This window comes from Rhinolophus sinicus, chromosome 7 (genome assembly GCF_057876585.1).
Source record: "Rhinolophus sinicus isolate RSI-liver-muscle chromosome 7, RSI-T2T, whole genome shotgun sequence".
NCBI classification, from domain to species: Eukaryota; Metazoa; Chordata; class Mammalia; order Chiroptera; family Rhinolophidae; genus Rhinolophus; species Rhinolophus sinicus.
In genome coordinates, this window is record NC_142507.1 from 32593981 (window position 1) to 32610329 (window position 16349).

The following is a 16349-nucleotide window of genomic DNA, read 5'->3' on the forward strand; positions in this document are numbered from 1 at the left end:
CTTCCCATGTGATTGTCACCCACTGGGCCTAATTCTGGATGCCTCAATTGATCCCACTTCCACTTGACTGCCCTTTAGATTCTTGACCATGGAAGTCCTGACCTTCCTGCCCCATCTTTGCTGTTCCAAGCTAGATATCCTTGCTTCTTCCAACCATTTCTCCAAATAGGACATGAATGTGGGGTCTTTGCTGGTGCCCCAGAGTAAACAAGATCGCAGTCTCCAGTTGTGACCTGGCCTATGCCAAATATGGGGACTCTTGGCTTCTCATTTAACATTTTCGGCTTCTGTGGAATTTGGTGTGTCTCTGGGAAATATCACAGTTATCTGTTGTTAGTTGCAAGTTATAACATACTTGGATTTCACAGATGTGTATTAATTGCGCATATATTTTGAGGCTCAGCTGGGTCCTAGAGACTTTCCATGGACAGTAGCTCTAGAAGCACAAACTGGTTATGCTTTTCAAAATAGCCAAAATAATCTAAGTTTTAATTGTATTTAAATGGATAACATTGTTTACATTAGTTTGGTAGGATTATAGGTGATGCATCTTCTAATAACTAGTTCCAAAAATTTTTCGTATGGCATTTCATCTTTGTAACAGATTTGTCTTTTATTTTAGGCAATAATCCATTTTCCTGTATGTCCCATAAGGAACACATAATTGCTAATGATCTTCTAATGAGCATGTGAAACCAGTGAGTCTTTGTTTGAATGAAGTAGCATTCAGAAAGTCATGTCCATCTTTTAGATATCCAAGGGCAATGTGGAATCCAGTTGGGCTCCATTTTGTCTGATAAGGATTAGGTACATCCTGGCCTGTAATCCTGTTCCTGGAAATAAAATCATTGCATATATTCAAAGCCTGGAATAATACTATTATCTCTCCACACCAGCATTGGAAAGCCCTTCTGTAGAGTCCCCAGGGTAAAAACATCACATATTGATAGGACGTCATCAAAATGGCGGCGTGAGATGAGCCTCTGTAAAGCTCCCCTGGAATTTACAACTAATCGAACAACAATAATTCCACAAAGGACTCCCTGCACAGCAGACAGGCAAGACGAAGAGGCCCACTACCGAAATCACCTACAGGTGGGAGATTCGCGTGAGTGGGAGGAAGAGGAGGGAAGGGAGAAGTGCAGAGACGGAGCAGCACGGGCGCAGGACGCAGACCTAGCTCAGTGCTCTGAGCTCGCTGCTTCCCGGAACTACTGCAGCTGCAGGAGAGGGAGGAACTCGGACTGCTAGGGCTCTGCTTATCGCCCACAGGGCTGAGGGGGCAGTATATAACATGGCTGAACCCAACGCTCACGACAGAGACCTCGGAGAAAAGAGTGAGGGAAGAAGGCTGAAAACGGTGGTTTAAGCCCTCACTGCCGAGCCGAGACCAGAAGCCTTAGGCACTGAGACTAGCCGCCCCCTCCCTACCCTCCCAGAGCTAGCCCCGCCCCCACCTGCCCGGTGCTAGAAACAGAACAGTAGCAGTGTCAGATCAAAAGAACAGAATATTTGCTGTTCTGAGAACTGTGGACCGCAGACAGATTCACAGCCCAACTAGTTCTGGCAAAGGAGAGAGAGCTGTGGAAGCAGGACCGGCTGTGCTGGTGGTCACAGCCATTGCTCTGGGCCACCTCTCACAACTCACCCCGCCCCTGGCCCCACCTATCTGGGCGGATCCCTGCAGGAGTAAACAGAACTGCTAAAACATACGGGCTCTGAATCTGGTGCAGGAAGAGCTTTGGAACTTCAAAAGCTCTCCGCATACCCACAGGGACACTGCGTCCTGTGACCCAGGCAAACTATTAACAGAGGAGAAGCCCGTCTCCCAGGGAATACCCCCATTGTGTGAGAAGCTGGAATAGTGCAGAAAAAACATAGCACTACCGTGTGAGAGAAAGAAAAAAGGCTGCAGTCAAAGAGAAAATAAAACATTCTACTAACAAGTACTAGAAAACAAAAGAAAGACCTCTTCCTATCAATCTGTTGCAGAAGCCACTCCTGTAGATGTCTAGGAAGAGAAATAATAAATTAGTAATTGCCATGAATAACCAAGGCAACAAAACAGCTCAGAGAGAAAGTGAAAAGTCTCAGAAAAGGAAATTAAAGATATGGAAGTATGTGACTTAAATGACAGAGAATTCAAGATTACAGTTCTGAAAAAAAATCAACGAGATGCAAGAAAACACAGAAAGGCAGTTTAATGAACTCAGAAACACAATCAAAGAAAAACATGAGCATTTTACAAAAGAGATTGAAATTTTAAAAAAGAACCAAATAGAATTTCTGGAGATTAAGAACTCAATAGAAGAAATTAAGAATTAAATAACCAGCTTAGGTAGCAGAGTTGATCAGATGGAGGAAAGAATCAGTGACATCAAAGATAGAAACCCGGAAATTACACAGATGGAAGAAGAAAGAGACTTGAGACTTAAAAGAAATGAAAGAAATCTACAACAACAACTTTCTGACTCCATCAAAAAGAGCAATATAAGAATAATGGGCATAGCAGAAGGAGAAGAAAGAGAGAAGGGAACAGAGAATATATTCAAACAAATTGTTGATGAGAACTTCCCAAACTTGTGGACAGAACTGGATCCTTGAATCCAAGAAGCAAAAAGAACACCTAATTACCTCAACCCCAACAGGCCTTCTCCAAGGCACATTGTATTGAAGCTGTCTAAAATCAATGACAAAGAAAGAATCCTCAAGGCAGCCAGGGAAAAGAAGATGGTAACCTACAAAGGAAAGCCCATTAGATTAACATCAGATTTTTCAGCAGAAACTCTACAAGCCAGGAGGGAGTGGAACCAAATATTCAGACTATTGAAAGAGAGAAATTATGAGCCAAGAATAATATATCCAGCAAAGATATCCTTTAGATATGCAGGAGGAATAAAGACCTTTCCAGGCATAAAGAAGCTGAGGGAATTTTCTAATACACGACCTGCACTACAAGAAATACTAAAGGAGGCTATTCAACCACCATCAAGAGGGACAATTTGTGGCAACCAAAACATAAAAAGGGAGAGAGTAAAGGCCTGAACCGGAATATGGGAATGGAGAAAGTAAGCCTGCTGAAGAAAATGGAATACTCTAAATATCAAACTTTCTTTTACATAAACTTAAGGGTAACCAATCAAAAAAAAATCAAGAACTGAAATATATACTGTAATAAAGGAAGAAACAGAGGGAAACATCATAGAATACCACCACACAGAAATAATAGACAGCAACAAAAAGGCAAAGAAACAATGGAGACAAAGCCTTACCAGAAAACTAAAGATAGAATGACAGGAAATCCTCACATATGAATACTTACCCTAAATGTAAATGGACCGAACTCACCAATAAAAAGGCACAGAGTAGCAGATTGGATCAAAAAACTAAACCCAACCATATGCTGTCTCCAAGAGACACATCTCAACTATAAGGACAAGCATAGACTCAAAGTGAAAGGGTGGAAATTGACACTCCAAGCAAATGGTACCCAGAGAAAATCAGGTGTAGCCATAATGATATCAGATGAAACAGACTTCAGGGTTAAAAAGATAACAAGAGACAAAGATGGACATTTCATAATGGTAAAAGGGACTATACAACAAGAAGACATAATAGTCATCAATATTTATGCCCCTAATCAGGGAGTACCGAAATATACCAAGCAACTACTAACAGAACTAAAGGGAGAAATTGACCAAAACACAATTATACTAGGGGACTTAAATACATCATTGACAGCTATGGATAGATCATCCAAACAGAAAATAAATAACGAAATAGCAGCCCTAAATGACACATTAGATGAAATGGACATAATTGACATATGTAGAGCACTTCTTCCTAAAACCTCAGACTATACATTCTTTTCTAGTGTACATGAAACATTCTCAAGGATAGACCATATATTGGGACAGAAAATCAGCCTCAGCAAATTTAAGAAGATTGAAGTCATACCAAGCATATTCTCTGATCACAAGGCTTTGAAATTGGATATCAACTGCAAAAAGAAAACAGGAAAACCCATAAATACATGGAGATTAAACAACATACTTTTAAAGAACGACTGGGGGGCCGGCGCGGTGGCTCAGGCGGTTAGAGCTCCGTGCTCCTAACGCCGAAGGCTGCCGGTTTGATTCCCACATGGGCCAGTGGGCTCTCAACCACAAGGTTGCCAGTTCAATTCCTCGAATCCCGCAAGGGATGGTGGGCAGCGCCCCCTGCAACTAAGATTGAACACGGCACCTTGAGCTGAGCTGCCTCCCGGATGGCTCAGTTGGTTGGAGCGCGTCTTCTCAACTACAAGGTTGCCGGTTCGACTCCCGCAAGGGATGGTGGGCTGCGCCCCCTGCAACCAGCAAACGGCAACTGGACCTGGAGCTGAGCTGCGCCCTCCACAACTAAGATTGAAAGGACAACAAGTTGATTTGGAAAAAGTCCTGGAAGTACACACTGTTCCCCAATAAACTCCTGTTGAAAAAAAATAAAATAAAATAAAGAACGACTGGGTCAAAGAAGAAATTAGAGGAGAGATCAAAAGACACATAGAAACAAATGACAATGAAAACACATCCTACCAAAATTTTGGGGGTGCAGCGAAAGCAGTATTAAGAGGGAAATTTATCTCATTACAGGCCTATCTCAAGAAACGAGAAAAATCCCAAATAAATAACCTCATGTTACACCTTAAAGAACTAGAAAAAGAAGAACAAGTGAAACCCAAGGTCAGCAGAAGAAAGGAAATAACAAAAATTAGAGCAGAACTAAAAGAAATAGAGAACAAAAAGACAATATAAAAAATTAATGTGACAAAGAACTGGTTCTTTGAAAAGATTAACAAAATTGACAAACCCTTGGCTAGACTCACTAGATAAAAAGTGAGAAGACACTAATTAACAAAATCAGAAATGAAAAAAGGGAAGTTATCACGGACACCACAGAAATACAAAGGATCATCCAAGAATACTATGAAGGACTATATGCCACCAAATTCAATAACCTGGAAGAAATGGACAAGTTCATAGAAGCATATAGCCTTCCAAGGCTGAACCATTAAGAAGTGGAAAATCTAAACAGACCAATCACCAGTAACAAAATTGAATCAGTCATCCAAAACCTTCCGAAAAGCAAAAGTCCTGGACCAGATGGCTTCACTAGTGAATTCTACCAAACCTTCAAAGATGATCTAATACCAATCCTGCTCAAACTCTTCCAAAAAATTGAAGAAGAGACAGTACTCCCTAACTCATTTTATGAGGCCAACATTACCCCGATACCAAAACCTGGTAAGGATAGCACAACAAAGGAAAACTACAGACCAATATCTCTGATGAACACAGATGCAAAAATCCTAAATAAAATTCTAGCAAATAGAATACAACAATGCATTAAAAAGATTATTCATCACGACCAAGAGGGGTTCATCCCCGGGGCACAAGGATGGTTCAACATACGAAAATCCATCAATGTGATACATCACATAAACAAAATAAAGGACAAAAATCATATGATTATATCAATTGATGCAGAAAAAGCATTTGACAAGATGCAGTATCCATTTATGATTAAAACACTTAATAAAATAGGTATGGAAGGAAAATACTTCAACATAATACAGGCCATATAGGACAAGCCCTCTGCATATCTCATAATTAGTGGTGAAAAACTGAAGCCCTTTGCTCTATGTTTAGGAACATGACAGGGCTGTCCCCTATCACTTCTGCTTTTCAACTTAGTGTTGGAAGTCCTCACCAGAGCAATCAGGCAAGAGAAAGAAATAAAAGGCATTCAAATTGGGAAAGAAGAAGTTAAATTATCACTCTTTGCAGATGACATGATGCTATATATAGAAAACACTAAAGTCTCCACCAAAAAGCTACTAGAAACAATCAACGAATACAGTAAAGTTGCTGGCTACAAAATCAACGTACAAAAGTCCATCGCATTCCTATATACTAACAATGAAATCTCAGAAAAAGAAATACAAAAAACAATTCCTTTTGCAATGGCAGCAAAAAGAATAAAATACCTAGGAATAAACTTAACCAAGGATGTGAAGGACCTATATGCTGAAAACTATAAGACATTTTTAAAACAAATTGAAGAAGACACAAAGAAATGGGAAGACATTCCATACTCATGGATTGGAAGAATCAACATAGTTAAAATGGCCATATTACCCAAAGCAATATAAAGATTTAATGCAATCCCCATCAAAATCCCAATGGCGTATTTTAAAGAAATAGAACAAAAAATCATCAGATTTGTGTGCAACCACAAAAGACCCCGAATAGCCAAAGCAATCTTAAGAAAAAAGAACAATAATGGAGGTCTCACACTCCCTGACTTTAGCTTGTACTACAGGGCTACAATAATCAAAACAGCATGGTATTGGCAGAAAAACAGACACATAGACCAATGGAATAGAATTGAGAACCCAGAAATAAAACCACATAAATATGGACAGATAATTTTTGACAAAGAAGCTGAAAACATACAATGGAGGAAAGACAGCTTCTTCAATAAATGGTTCTGGGAGAATTGGATAGCCACGTGCAAAAGAATGAAACTGGACTGCTATCTGTCACCATGTACCAAAATTAACTGAAAATGGATCAAAGACTTAAGCATAAGACCTGACACAATAAACTGCATAGAAGAAAACATAGGTACTAAATTTATGGACCTTGGGTTCAAAGAGCATTTTATGAATTTGACTCCAATGGCAATGGAAGTAAAAGCTAAGGTAAACGAATGGGACTATATGAAACTTAAAAGCTTCTGCACAGCAAAAGAAACCATCGACAAAATAAAGAGGCCACCAACTGAATGGGAGAAGATGTTTGCAAACAGTGCCTCCAATAAAGGGCTAATATCAAAAATATACAAGAACTCATGAAACCCAACAACAAAAAAATAAACAACCCAGTTGAAAAATGGGTAGAGGACCTGAAGAAACATTTCTCCAAAGAGGACATACAAATGGCAAATAGACATATGAAAAAATGCTCAACATCACTAATCATCAGAGAAATGCAAATCAAAACCACAATGAGATATCACCTCACCCTAGTCAGAATGGCGATCATCAACAAGACAAATAGTAACAAGTGTTGGAGAGGCTGTGGAAAAAAAGGAACCCTCATACACTGTTGGTGGGAATGCAGACTAGTGCAGCCGTTATGGAAGGCAGTGTGGAGGTTCCTCAAAAAATTATGAATAGAATTACCATATGACTCAGAAATCCCTCTCCTGGGTATCTACCCAAAAAATCTGAAAACATTTATCCATAAAGACACGTGTGCTCCAATGTTTATTGCAACTTTGTTTACGGTGGCCAAGACATGGAAACAAGCATTTTGCCCTTCAATAGATGAATGGATAAAGAAGTTGTGGTATATATACAATGGAATACTATTCAGCAGGAAGAAAAGATGATATAGGAACATTTGTGACAACATGGATAGATCTTGAGAGTATGATGCTAAGCGAAATAAGTCAGACAGAAAAAGCAGAGAACCTTATGATTTCACTGATATGTGGTATATAAACCAAAAACAACAAAAGAAGAAGACAAACAAATGAGAAACAAAAACTCATAGACAGAGACAATAGTTTAGTGGTTACCAGAGGGTAAGGGGGGTGGTGGGTGGGAGATGAGGGTAATGGGGATCAAATATATGGTGATGGAAGAAGAACTGACAAAATGGGATTTATAGATGATGTAATACAGAATTGTTCACCTGAAATCTATGTAATTTTACTAACAATTGTCACCCCAATAAATTTTTTTAAAAAATCACGTATTAAACTACACTACTGTGTTTCCCCGAAAACCTAGCCGGACCATGAGCTCTAATGCGTTTTTTGGAGCAAAAATTAACATAAGACTCGGTATTATATTATATCATATTATATTATATTACATTATATTACACTGTATTATATTAAACCGAGGCTTATATTAAAATAAGACCAGTAGTATATATGATATGATATGATATATTATACCCAGTCTTAATTAAAATAAGACTGGGTCTTATATTAATTTTTGGTCCAAAAGGAGCACTAGAGCTGATGGTCGGGCTAGGTATTATTTTGGGGGAAACACGGTATATCCACTCAATGGATTTGTTGCACATTGTAAAAATGGCATTTGTAAAAAAGTTTTTAAATGAAGATGCTTATTCTGGTGGTAAGGGAAAAAACAATAACAAGTTTGTGAGGTATCATTACATCTACATAAATAGAAAAACTAGGCACAGATAGAATGAAAGTACATATACTGTTCCCACCCTCCAAATTAATTAGGATTTTTTTGGTATCTTAGCTTTTCTTTTTTTTCTTCTTTCTATTTCATTGCACCAAATTTTCTGACAAGCATTCTGTATAATGGGGGACCCGCAAATGCTCATACACACACATATGTATATGAAACTATGGTAACTGACAATCTTTTCTACAATTTCTAACCAACCTGTTTATAAAGATTTGCAACAAACTCTTGTTTTGACAGGTGTTAGTGGTGTGTTTCACTGTTTTTGGAGGACTGATGGCATTTAACTATCACCGAGTGCTCCAAGTGTGGGCAATCCCACTGCTATTGGTAACTTTTTTTGCCTACCTAGTGGCCCATAAGTTTTTATCTGTGTTTGAAACTGTGCTGGATTTACTTTTCCTATGTTTTGCTGTCAATCTGGAAACAGATGATGGATCACCAGAAAAGCCCTACTTTATGGACCAAGAGTTTTTGGTAAGCAAGCGTGTCATTTCCTGTGGCAGTCTCCATCCTCACAAAAGTGTTGCAGACTAACACATAAAGGAGGCATGCACCAGCCTCATTTTCTCTTCCTGGGGCTCTCTGAGCTCTCTCACATGGCCTGAATGTTCTGAGAGTGAGATAGGAGCTGTGTTCTGAGACAAGTGAAGCTGAACAATTAACACTGACTAAATGACGTTGGGTAGGAGATGTTCTGGACACAGTAGCAGTCCAAGTCCCTTTAGTGCTAAGTGCTTGGTCTGGCCTTTCAGATGGTCTGGAGGTTTAACAGTCTATCTTTTTCGAAAGCATTTTTGCATCCCCAAGCATCACATCATACTCATTGTCTATTAGGGGGCACACACTCCAGTGAAGATTAATCCCCATCTGTGCCAGTATGGGCAGATTTGTGATCGCAAGCCCTTTAGTAACCCAGGCACACTACCACAAGAAAAGCCACACCCTTGGTGGAGCCCCATGCTGCCTCTGTCTGGAAATAGCAGGCAGCTGTTTCCCACTGCTTTTGTGACACAGTTGTTATTTGCATTATCCTATATAAACAGGGATATTTTAACAACTGTATAAAGTCTCTCTTCCCTTTCCTTTGTCTGGATCAAGTGACATTTTAATAATTTTCTTTCATTCTGTTGTAATAAAACTTAGGTATTAAGGCTCTTTTGCTTTTGAATAAAACATTCAAAGCACTCTTCCGTTCAGCCAAGCACTGAAGTTCAACAAGCACTTCTATAGTTTTACAAGTAATGTGTCCTCATCCTTCTCCACATAAAACATAAAAATGTAACAACACTTTCCTTATTTGTACATACTTTCAAGAAAATATTTCTGATGGTGGTAGGAAGCGAACCAGGTCTTCTTTTTCTGATTTACACTTTTCTGATTAAAAATCCAGTATGAAATCTGGATTCAACAGGGAAAACTTATTTTTAGGGTTCAAGTCTCTAAAATGACAAGGCCAAGTAAATCGTTGTCAACAATGTAGACACATATAGTCTAACTCATTCTTTTGTTTTTCAGAGTTTTGTTAAAAGGATGAACAAATTAAACAATTCAAGGGCATAGAGAGAAGAGAATTTAAGGAATGAAGAAGGAACAGAACTCCGACCCATTGTGAGATAAGCACCCGTTAGTATTTGTACCTGGAAAAAGTTTCCTTCTTCTGAGAGAGACAGTCACAGAATAAATGATAAAGCCCAATAGACTCTATTCCTCATTCTTTTGGCCCTTATTGTTTGGCCATGTTACAATACTAGAACCATCAAAGTTTTTGTACCTACTGGGACAGAAAAGCCTTTTACGACCTTGTTTATATGCATCAGTTAAAAAGCACATTGTGTAGGGGTGGCCAGTTAGCTCTGTTGGTTAGAGCACGGTGCTGATAAACACCAAGGTTGAAGGTTCGATCCCTGCGTGGGCCACTGTGAGCTGCACCCTCCTTAAGAAAAAAAAAACAAAGAAGAAAAACAAAACAGCACACTGTGTAAATACTCATTTCAGGGCACTGGTGAAAAGCACACCCCTCACTGACAACCAGTAAATAAACCCTAGAAGAAATCTCTGGAATGCTGCCCTAGTACAGAGCACGACTTTTCCTGACTCATCCAATCCTGGGAATGTGCTAAATATGTTGTAACAATTCTTAGTTGTTGTGACAATTAAAACCAGAACTGTCGGGCTGGCCTGGTGGCTCAGGTGGTTGGAGCGCCATGCTCCTAACACCGAGGTTGCCAGTTCGATTCCCACATGGGCCAGTGAACGGCTGACGACCAACTGCTTCGGGGCGGGGCGGGGCGGGGGGGGGGGGGGGCGGGTAGCGCAAGGCTCATAATACCAGCATGGGCCAGGGAGCTGTGTCCTACACAACTAGACTGAGAAACAATGGCTTGAACCAGACTGGGGCGGGAGGGTGGGGGGAGGGAGGCAGAAGAAGGGGGAAAAAACAAACAAAAAACTCCAGAACTGTCACATGATAGGTGTGGTCTAAAACAAAAGGCAGGAGAAGTTTAACCAGATATCACTCAAGTTTGTTAAAAGTACAAGGCTACCTCTTAAAAATTAACAAACATTCTTGAGAAGTGATTTCAACCACAGCCCCACCCAAAAATCACCTGGAGGAAGGTTTATAATACTCTGCCTGGATTCCATCCCCAGAGATTTAGATTCAATGGCAGAAGAGGGGTTGTGTGTGTGTGTGGGGGGTGGGGGGTAGGGGAGAAAGGTGGGAGATGCCTTTTCTTTTTACAGCTTTAAACAAATAGGAACTTTTAACATATTGACTGGCAGGTGCATTTCACGTAGATGAGCAGGTAAACAGAATTACTCTCCTAACAGGCAGTGCATTGAAGGCTTCCCTAAACTACCCTTTTCCAAGATGGCAAGAAAGAGCTTGTCACCTCAGGTCTACTTTAACAAATGCAAAATACCACTTTTTTCTTAAACAGCACCGCTAAATTAGTTGAGCTCCAAAGTCTCTTTTAGGAAAGGGATTTACAGAGCAGTTTCTGGAAACATTAGTCACTGTGGCATGATAAGCAAGTAGACTTCATTTTTATGGGTGCAGCACACCCCGTGCATGTCCTCACTATCTGCCTCAGCAAAAAACAAGCAGGCACGTTTCACCCACAGCTCTAATAGAGCCAATCCTATCAGAAGAAATCACAGGGCTAAGAAAATGTCAGAAAGCGTGAGTTACCAATTTTCTTTTAATGAATGGATTTTTTTTCTCATTACAAACCCACTGTTTGACCTTCTCTACATCATGACTGAAGGTTAGGTTTTACTAATACTTCATACTGTAAACCCTAGTTTGCTATCAAATGGCATATCCTATTTCTGATCCAGTATGTTTCTTCCTTTTTTTAAAAGTATATGTTTCTTAGAAAGTATAAATAAATAGATGAATAATTGTTTTAAAGTAATGGCATTATAAGTGATTTTTAAAATTTTATTCATCTAAACATTGTGTGTGCTATATTTCCATGTAATGCATTCTTTTTTCAATTACAGTTGACATACAGTTTTATATAGTTTCAGGTGTACAACATTCTGATTAGACATGTGTATACCTTATGAAGTAATCACCCTGGTAAGTCTAGTACTCATCTGAAATCATTCAGTTATTTACAGTATTATTGACTATATTCCCTATGCTGTTCTTTATATCCCTGTGACTATTTTTGTAACTGGCAATTTATACTCCTTAATCCCTTCACCTTTTTCACCCATTCCCCAAGTCCCCTCCCATCTGACAACTATCAGTTCTCTGTATCTATGAGTGTTTTGTTTGTTTTTAGATTCCACATATAAGTGAAATCATACAGTATTTGTCTTTCTCTGACTTATTTCACTTTACATACTACCCTTCAGCTCCATCGCAAATGGCAAGATTTCATTATTTTTTATGGTAATATTCCATTGTATATATTTGTACACCCAATCGTTATCCATTCATCCATCGATAGACACTTAGATTGCTTCCATATCTTGGCTATTGAAAATGATGCTGCAATGAACATAGGGGTGCATTTATCTTTTTGAATTAATGTTTTGGATTTCCTCAGATAGTACCCAGAAGTAGAACTGCTGAGTCATAAGGTAGTTCTATTTTAACTTTTTGAGGAACCTCCGTACTGTTTTCCACAGTGGCTATACCAACTTACATTCCCACCAATAGTGCACGAGGGTTCCCTTTTTTCCATATCCTCGCCAACACTTGTTGTTTATTGATTTATTGATGATAGCCATTCTCACAGGTGAGAGGTGATATCTCATTGTGGTTTTGATTTGCATTTCCCTTATATTTAGTGATGTTGAGTATCTTTTCATGTCTATTGGCTATCTGTATGTCTTCTTTGAAGAAATGTCTATTCATGTCCTCTGCCCATTTTTTAATTTTGGAATTTTTTTTTGATGTTGAGCTATATGAGTTATCCCATTCAGTAGGGATCTTTATGTTTTGTTGATGGTTTTCTTTTGTAGTGCAAAAGCTTTTCATGATGTAGTCCCATTTGTTTATTTTTTTATTTTGTTGTCTTTGCCCTTAGGAGACATATCAAAAAACTTTCTAGAGCAGTGTCAGAGTTTATTGCCTGCATTTTCTTCTAAGAGTTTTATGGTTTTGGGTCTTACATTTAAGTCTTTAATCCATTGAGTTTATTCTTGCATATGGTGTAAGAAAGTGGTCTAGTTTTGTTTTTTTGCATGTATCTCTCCAGTTTTCCCAACACTTATTTATTGAAGAGACTATCTTTACCCCACTGTATATTCTTGCCTCTTTTGTCATAGATTAGTTGACAAAGTGGGTTAATTTCTGGGCTCTCTATTCTGTTCCATTGAGCTATGTGTCTGTTTTTATGCCAGTACCACGCTGTTTTGATTACTATAGCCTTGTAGTAGTTTGATATCAAGTAGTGTGATACCTCCAACTTTGTTCTTCTTTCACAAGATTGCTTTGGCTATTTGGGGTCTTTTGTGTTTCCATATAAATTTTAGGATTATTTGTTCTAGTTCTGTGAAAAATGCCATTGGTATTTTGATCAGGATTGCATTGAATCTGTAGGTTGCTTTAGGTAGGAAAGACATTTTAACAATGTTAATTCTTCCAATCCATAAGCATGGTACATCGTTCCATCTATTTGTGTCTTCTTCAGTTTCTTTCTTCAATGTCTTACATTTTTCCAAGTACAAGTATTTGCCTCCTTGGTTGAATTTATTGCTAGGTATTTTACTCTTTTGATACAATTGTAAACGGGATTGTTTTCTTAACTCTTCTTCCTGATAGTTCATTATTGGTGTGCATTAATTTTATCCCTTGCAACTTTACTGAATTCAGTTATTAGTCTTTTGGTGGATTCTTTAAGATTCTCTCTATATTATCATGTTATCTGCAAATAATGAGTTTTACTTTGTCCTTTGCAATTTGTATGCCTTTTATTTCTTTCTCTTGTCTTATTGCTGTGTCTAGGACTTCTAATGCTATATAGAATAAAAGTGGTAGTCATCCTTGTCTTGTTCCTGATCTTAATGAAAAAGCTTTCACCTTTTCACCATTAAGTGTGATGTTAGCTGTGGGTTTGTCATATATGACCTTTATTATGTTGATACGTTCCCTGTAGCCCCATTTTGCTGAGAATTTTTTTTTATCGTAAGTGGATGTTGGATTTTGTCAGATGCTTTTTCTGCATCTATTAATACATCATATGATTTTTATCCTTCATTTTGTTTATGTGGTATATCATGTTAATTGAGCTGCAGATATTGAACCAACCTTGTATCCTGGGACTAAATCACACTTGATGATGGTGTATGATCCTTTTAATGTATTGCTGAATTTCATTTGCTAATATTTTGTTGAGGAGTTTTGCATCTATATTCATCAGATATATTGGCCTATTTCCTTTTTTTATAGTGTCTTTGTTTGGTTTGGGTATCAGGGTAATGTTGGCCTCATAGAGAGTTTGTGAACTTTCCCTTCTCTTCAATTTTTTGAGATAGGTTGAGAAGGATAGGTATTAATTCTTCTGTGAATGTTTGGTAGCATTCACCTGTGAAGACATCTGTTTATCGGCTGTGTTTTGATTACTGATTCAATTTCATTACTAGTAGTCTGTTCAGATTTTCTGTTTCTTCTTGATTCAGTCTTAGAAGAGTGTATTTTTCTAGGAATTTATCCATTTATTCCATGTTGCCCAATATAGTTGTTTGTAGAATTTTCTTACAATCCTTTGTATTTCTGTGGTGTTCATTGTCACTTCTCGTATTTCTGATATTCTTTATTTGGGTCCTCTCCTTTTCTTAATAAGTCTATCTAAAGGTTTATCAATTTTGTTTATCTTTTCATAGGACAAGCTCTTGGTTTCATTGATCTTTTAAGTTTTCAAATTATTTATTGTATTTATATATAATCTTCCTATATTTGTCTTTTAACCTTCGTACTAGTTTTATAATTCGTTGATCCATTACTTTTACTGTTTACCTTTGTCAGTGAGTTTTTTTTCTTTCCTATATTTTCTTATTTTGGCCTTTTCTTTTTACTTAAAGAAAACCCTTTAACATTTTTGTACTGTTTTATTGGTGAACTCTTTTAGCTTCTGCTTGTCTGAGAAACTCTTTCTCTCCTTTGATTTTAAATGACAGCCTTGCTGGGTAATGTTAGTTGTAGGTGTTTCTTTTCATAACTTTGAATATTTCCTGCCAAGCCCTTCTGGCCTGCAAAGTTTCTGTTGAGAAATCAGCTGGCAGTCTTATGGGAGCTTCCTTGTACATAACTGCTTTTCTCTTGCTGCTTTGAAGATTCTTTGTTTAACCATTTAATTAAGCATTTGAATTATGTGTCTTGTTGTGGGCCTCCTTGGATTCATCTTGTTTGGAACTCTCTGCCGTTGATGGACTTGTATGTCTATTTCATTTGCCAGGTTAGGGAAGTTTTCAGTCATTATTTCTTCAAATAGGTTTTCAATTCTTTTCTCTCTTCTCCTTCTGGACCCCTATGACACGAATATTGGTACGCTTGATGTTGTCCCAGAGGTCCCTTAAACTATCCTCATTTTTTTTTGGTTCTTTTCTTTTTGCTGTTCTGATTGGGTGTTTTCCTCTACCTTGTCTTCATGATCACCCATTCGATCCTCTGCTTCATCTAATGTGCTGTTAATTCTCTCTAGTGTGTTTTTCATTTCAGTTATTGCATTCTTCAGTTCTGATTGGTTCTTTTTATACTTTCAATCTCTTTATTGATGTTCTCCCTGAATTCATCTATTTTTCTCCTATATACAATGAACATCCTTATAACCAGTGTTTTGAATTATTTATCTGGTAGATTGCTCATACACATTTCATTTAGTTCTTTTTCTGGAATTTTGTGCTGTTCTTTCATTTGGGACATCTGTCTCCTCATTTTGGCTGACTCTCTATCTATGTATTAGGTAGGACTGTGTGTCCCAGTGTTGAAAGAGTGGCCTTATGTAGAAGGTGTCCTTTGGGGCCTAGTACTGTAGTCCTCCCAGTCACCTGAGCCTGATTCTCTAGGAGTGTTTCCTGTGTAGGTTGCATGTGCCCTCCTATTAAGTAGGGCTTTGATTGCTGCGGGCACATCAGTGAGTGAGGCTTACCTTCAGTCTGACTGGCTGGCTGCCACTACAGCACATGAGCTATTGTGTGGGGGCTGACCCCTTGGAGCTTAAAGTCATTTTAGAAGGGCTCTGATGCCAACCAAGGTTATCCATTGGCTGTTAGTTGTGGAACTGGTTGGGAGGGGATCTGGTGTGGTCTGAAGGCAGCCACTGGGTGTGTTGGGTTTGGAGACTCTTATACTGGTCTTGGGGCTGACTGGTAGGAGCTACGAAGTGATCTGTGGTCAGTTGGTGCTCGTGTCAGGCTTGGACGTGCTTGGGAGAGGCCATGATGTGAGCTGAGGCCAGCTGCCACTTATGCCAGGCCAGACTTGGGGCCAGTTGGTGTTTCTTCTTTTTTTTTGGTACCCCCCCTCCACCACAGTTTTTAAGCCATTCTTTCTGTCTAGTTGTAGGACACAGCTCCCTATTCCATGCTGGTGTTATGAGCCTTGTGCTCCACGCTG

General features: G+C 38.7%; 1 protein-coding gene across 1 annotated transcript in view; it reads left to right on the plus strand.

Annotated features, from left to right (window-relative positions):
• The window catches only part of SLC44A3 (solute carrier family 44 member 3), an 88853-nt gene extending 78314 nt beyond the window's left edge, over positions 1-10539 (plus strand). The window contains 2 exon segments of the mRNA XM_088799453.1: positions 8516-8752; positions 9794-10539. Of these exon segments, the coding sequence (XP_088655579.1) occupies positions 8516-8752; positions 9794-9895 (339 nt within the window). The 3' untranslated portion in view covers positions 9896-10539.
• Positions 10540-16349: the final 5810 nt, after the last annotated feature.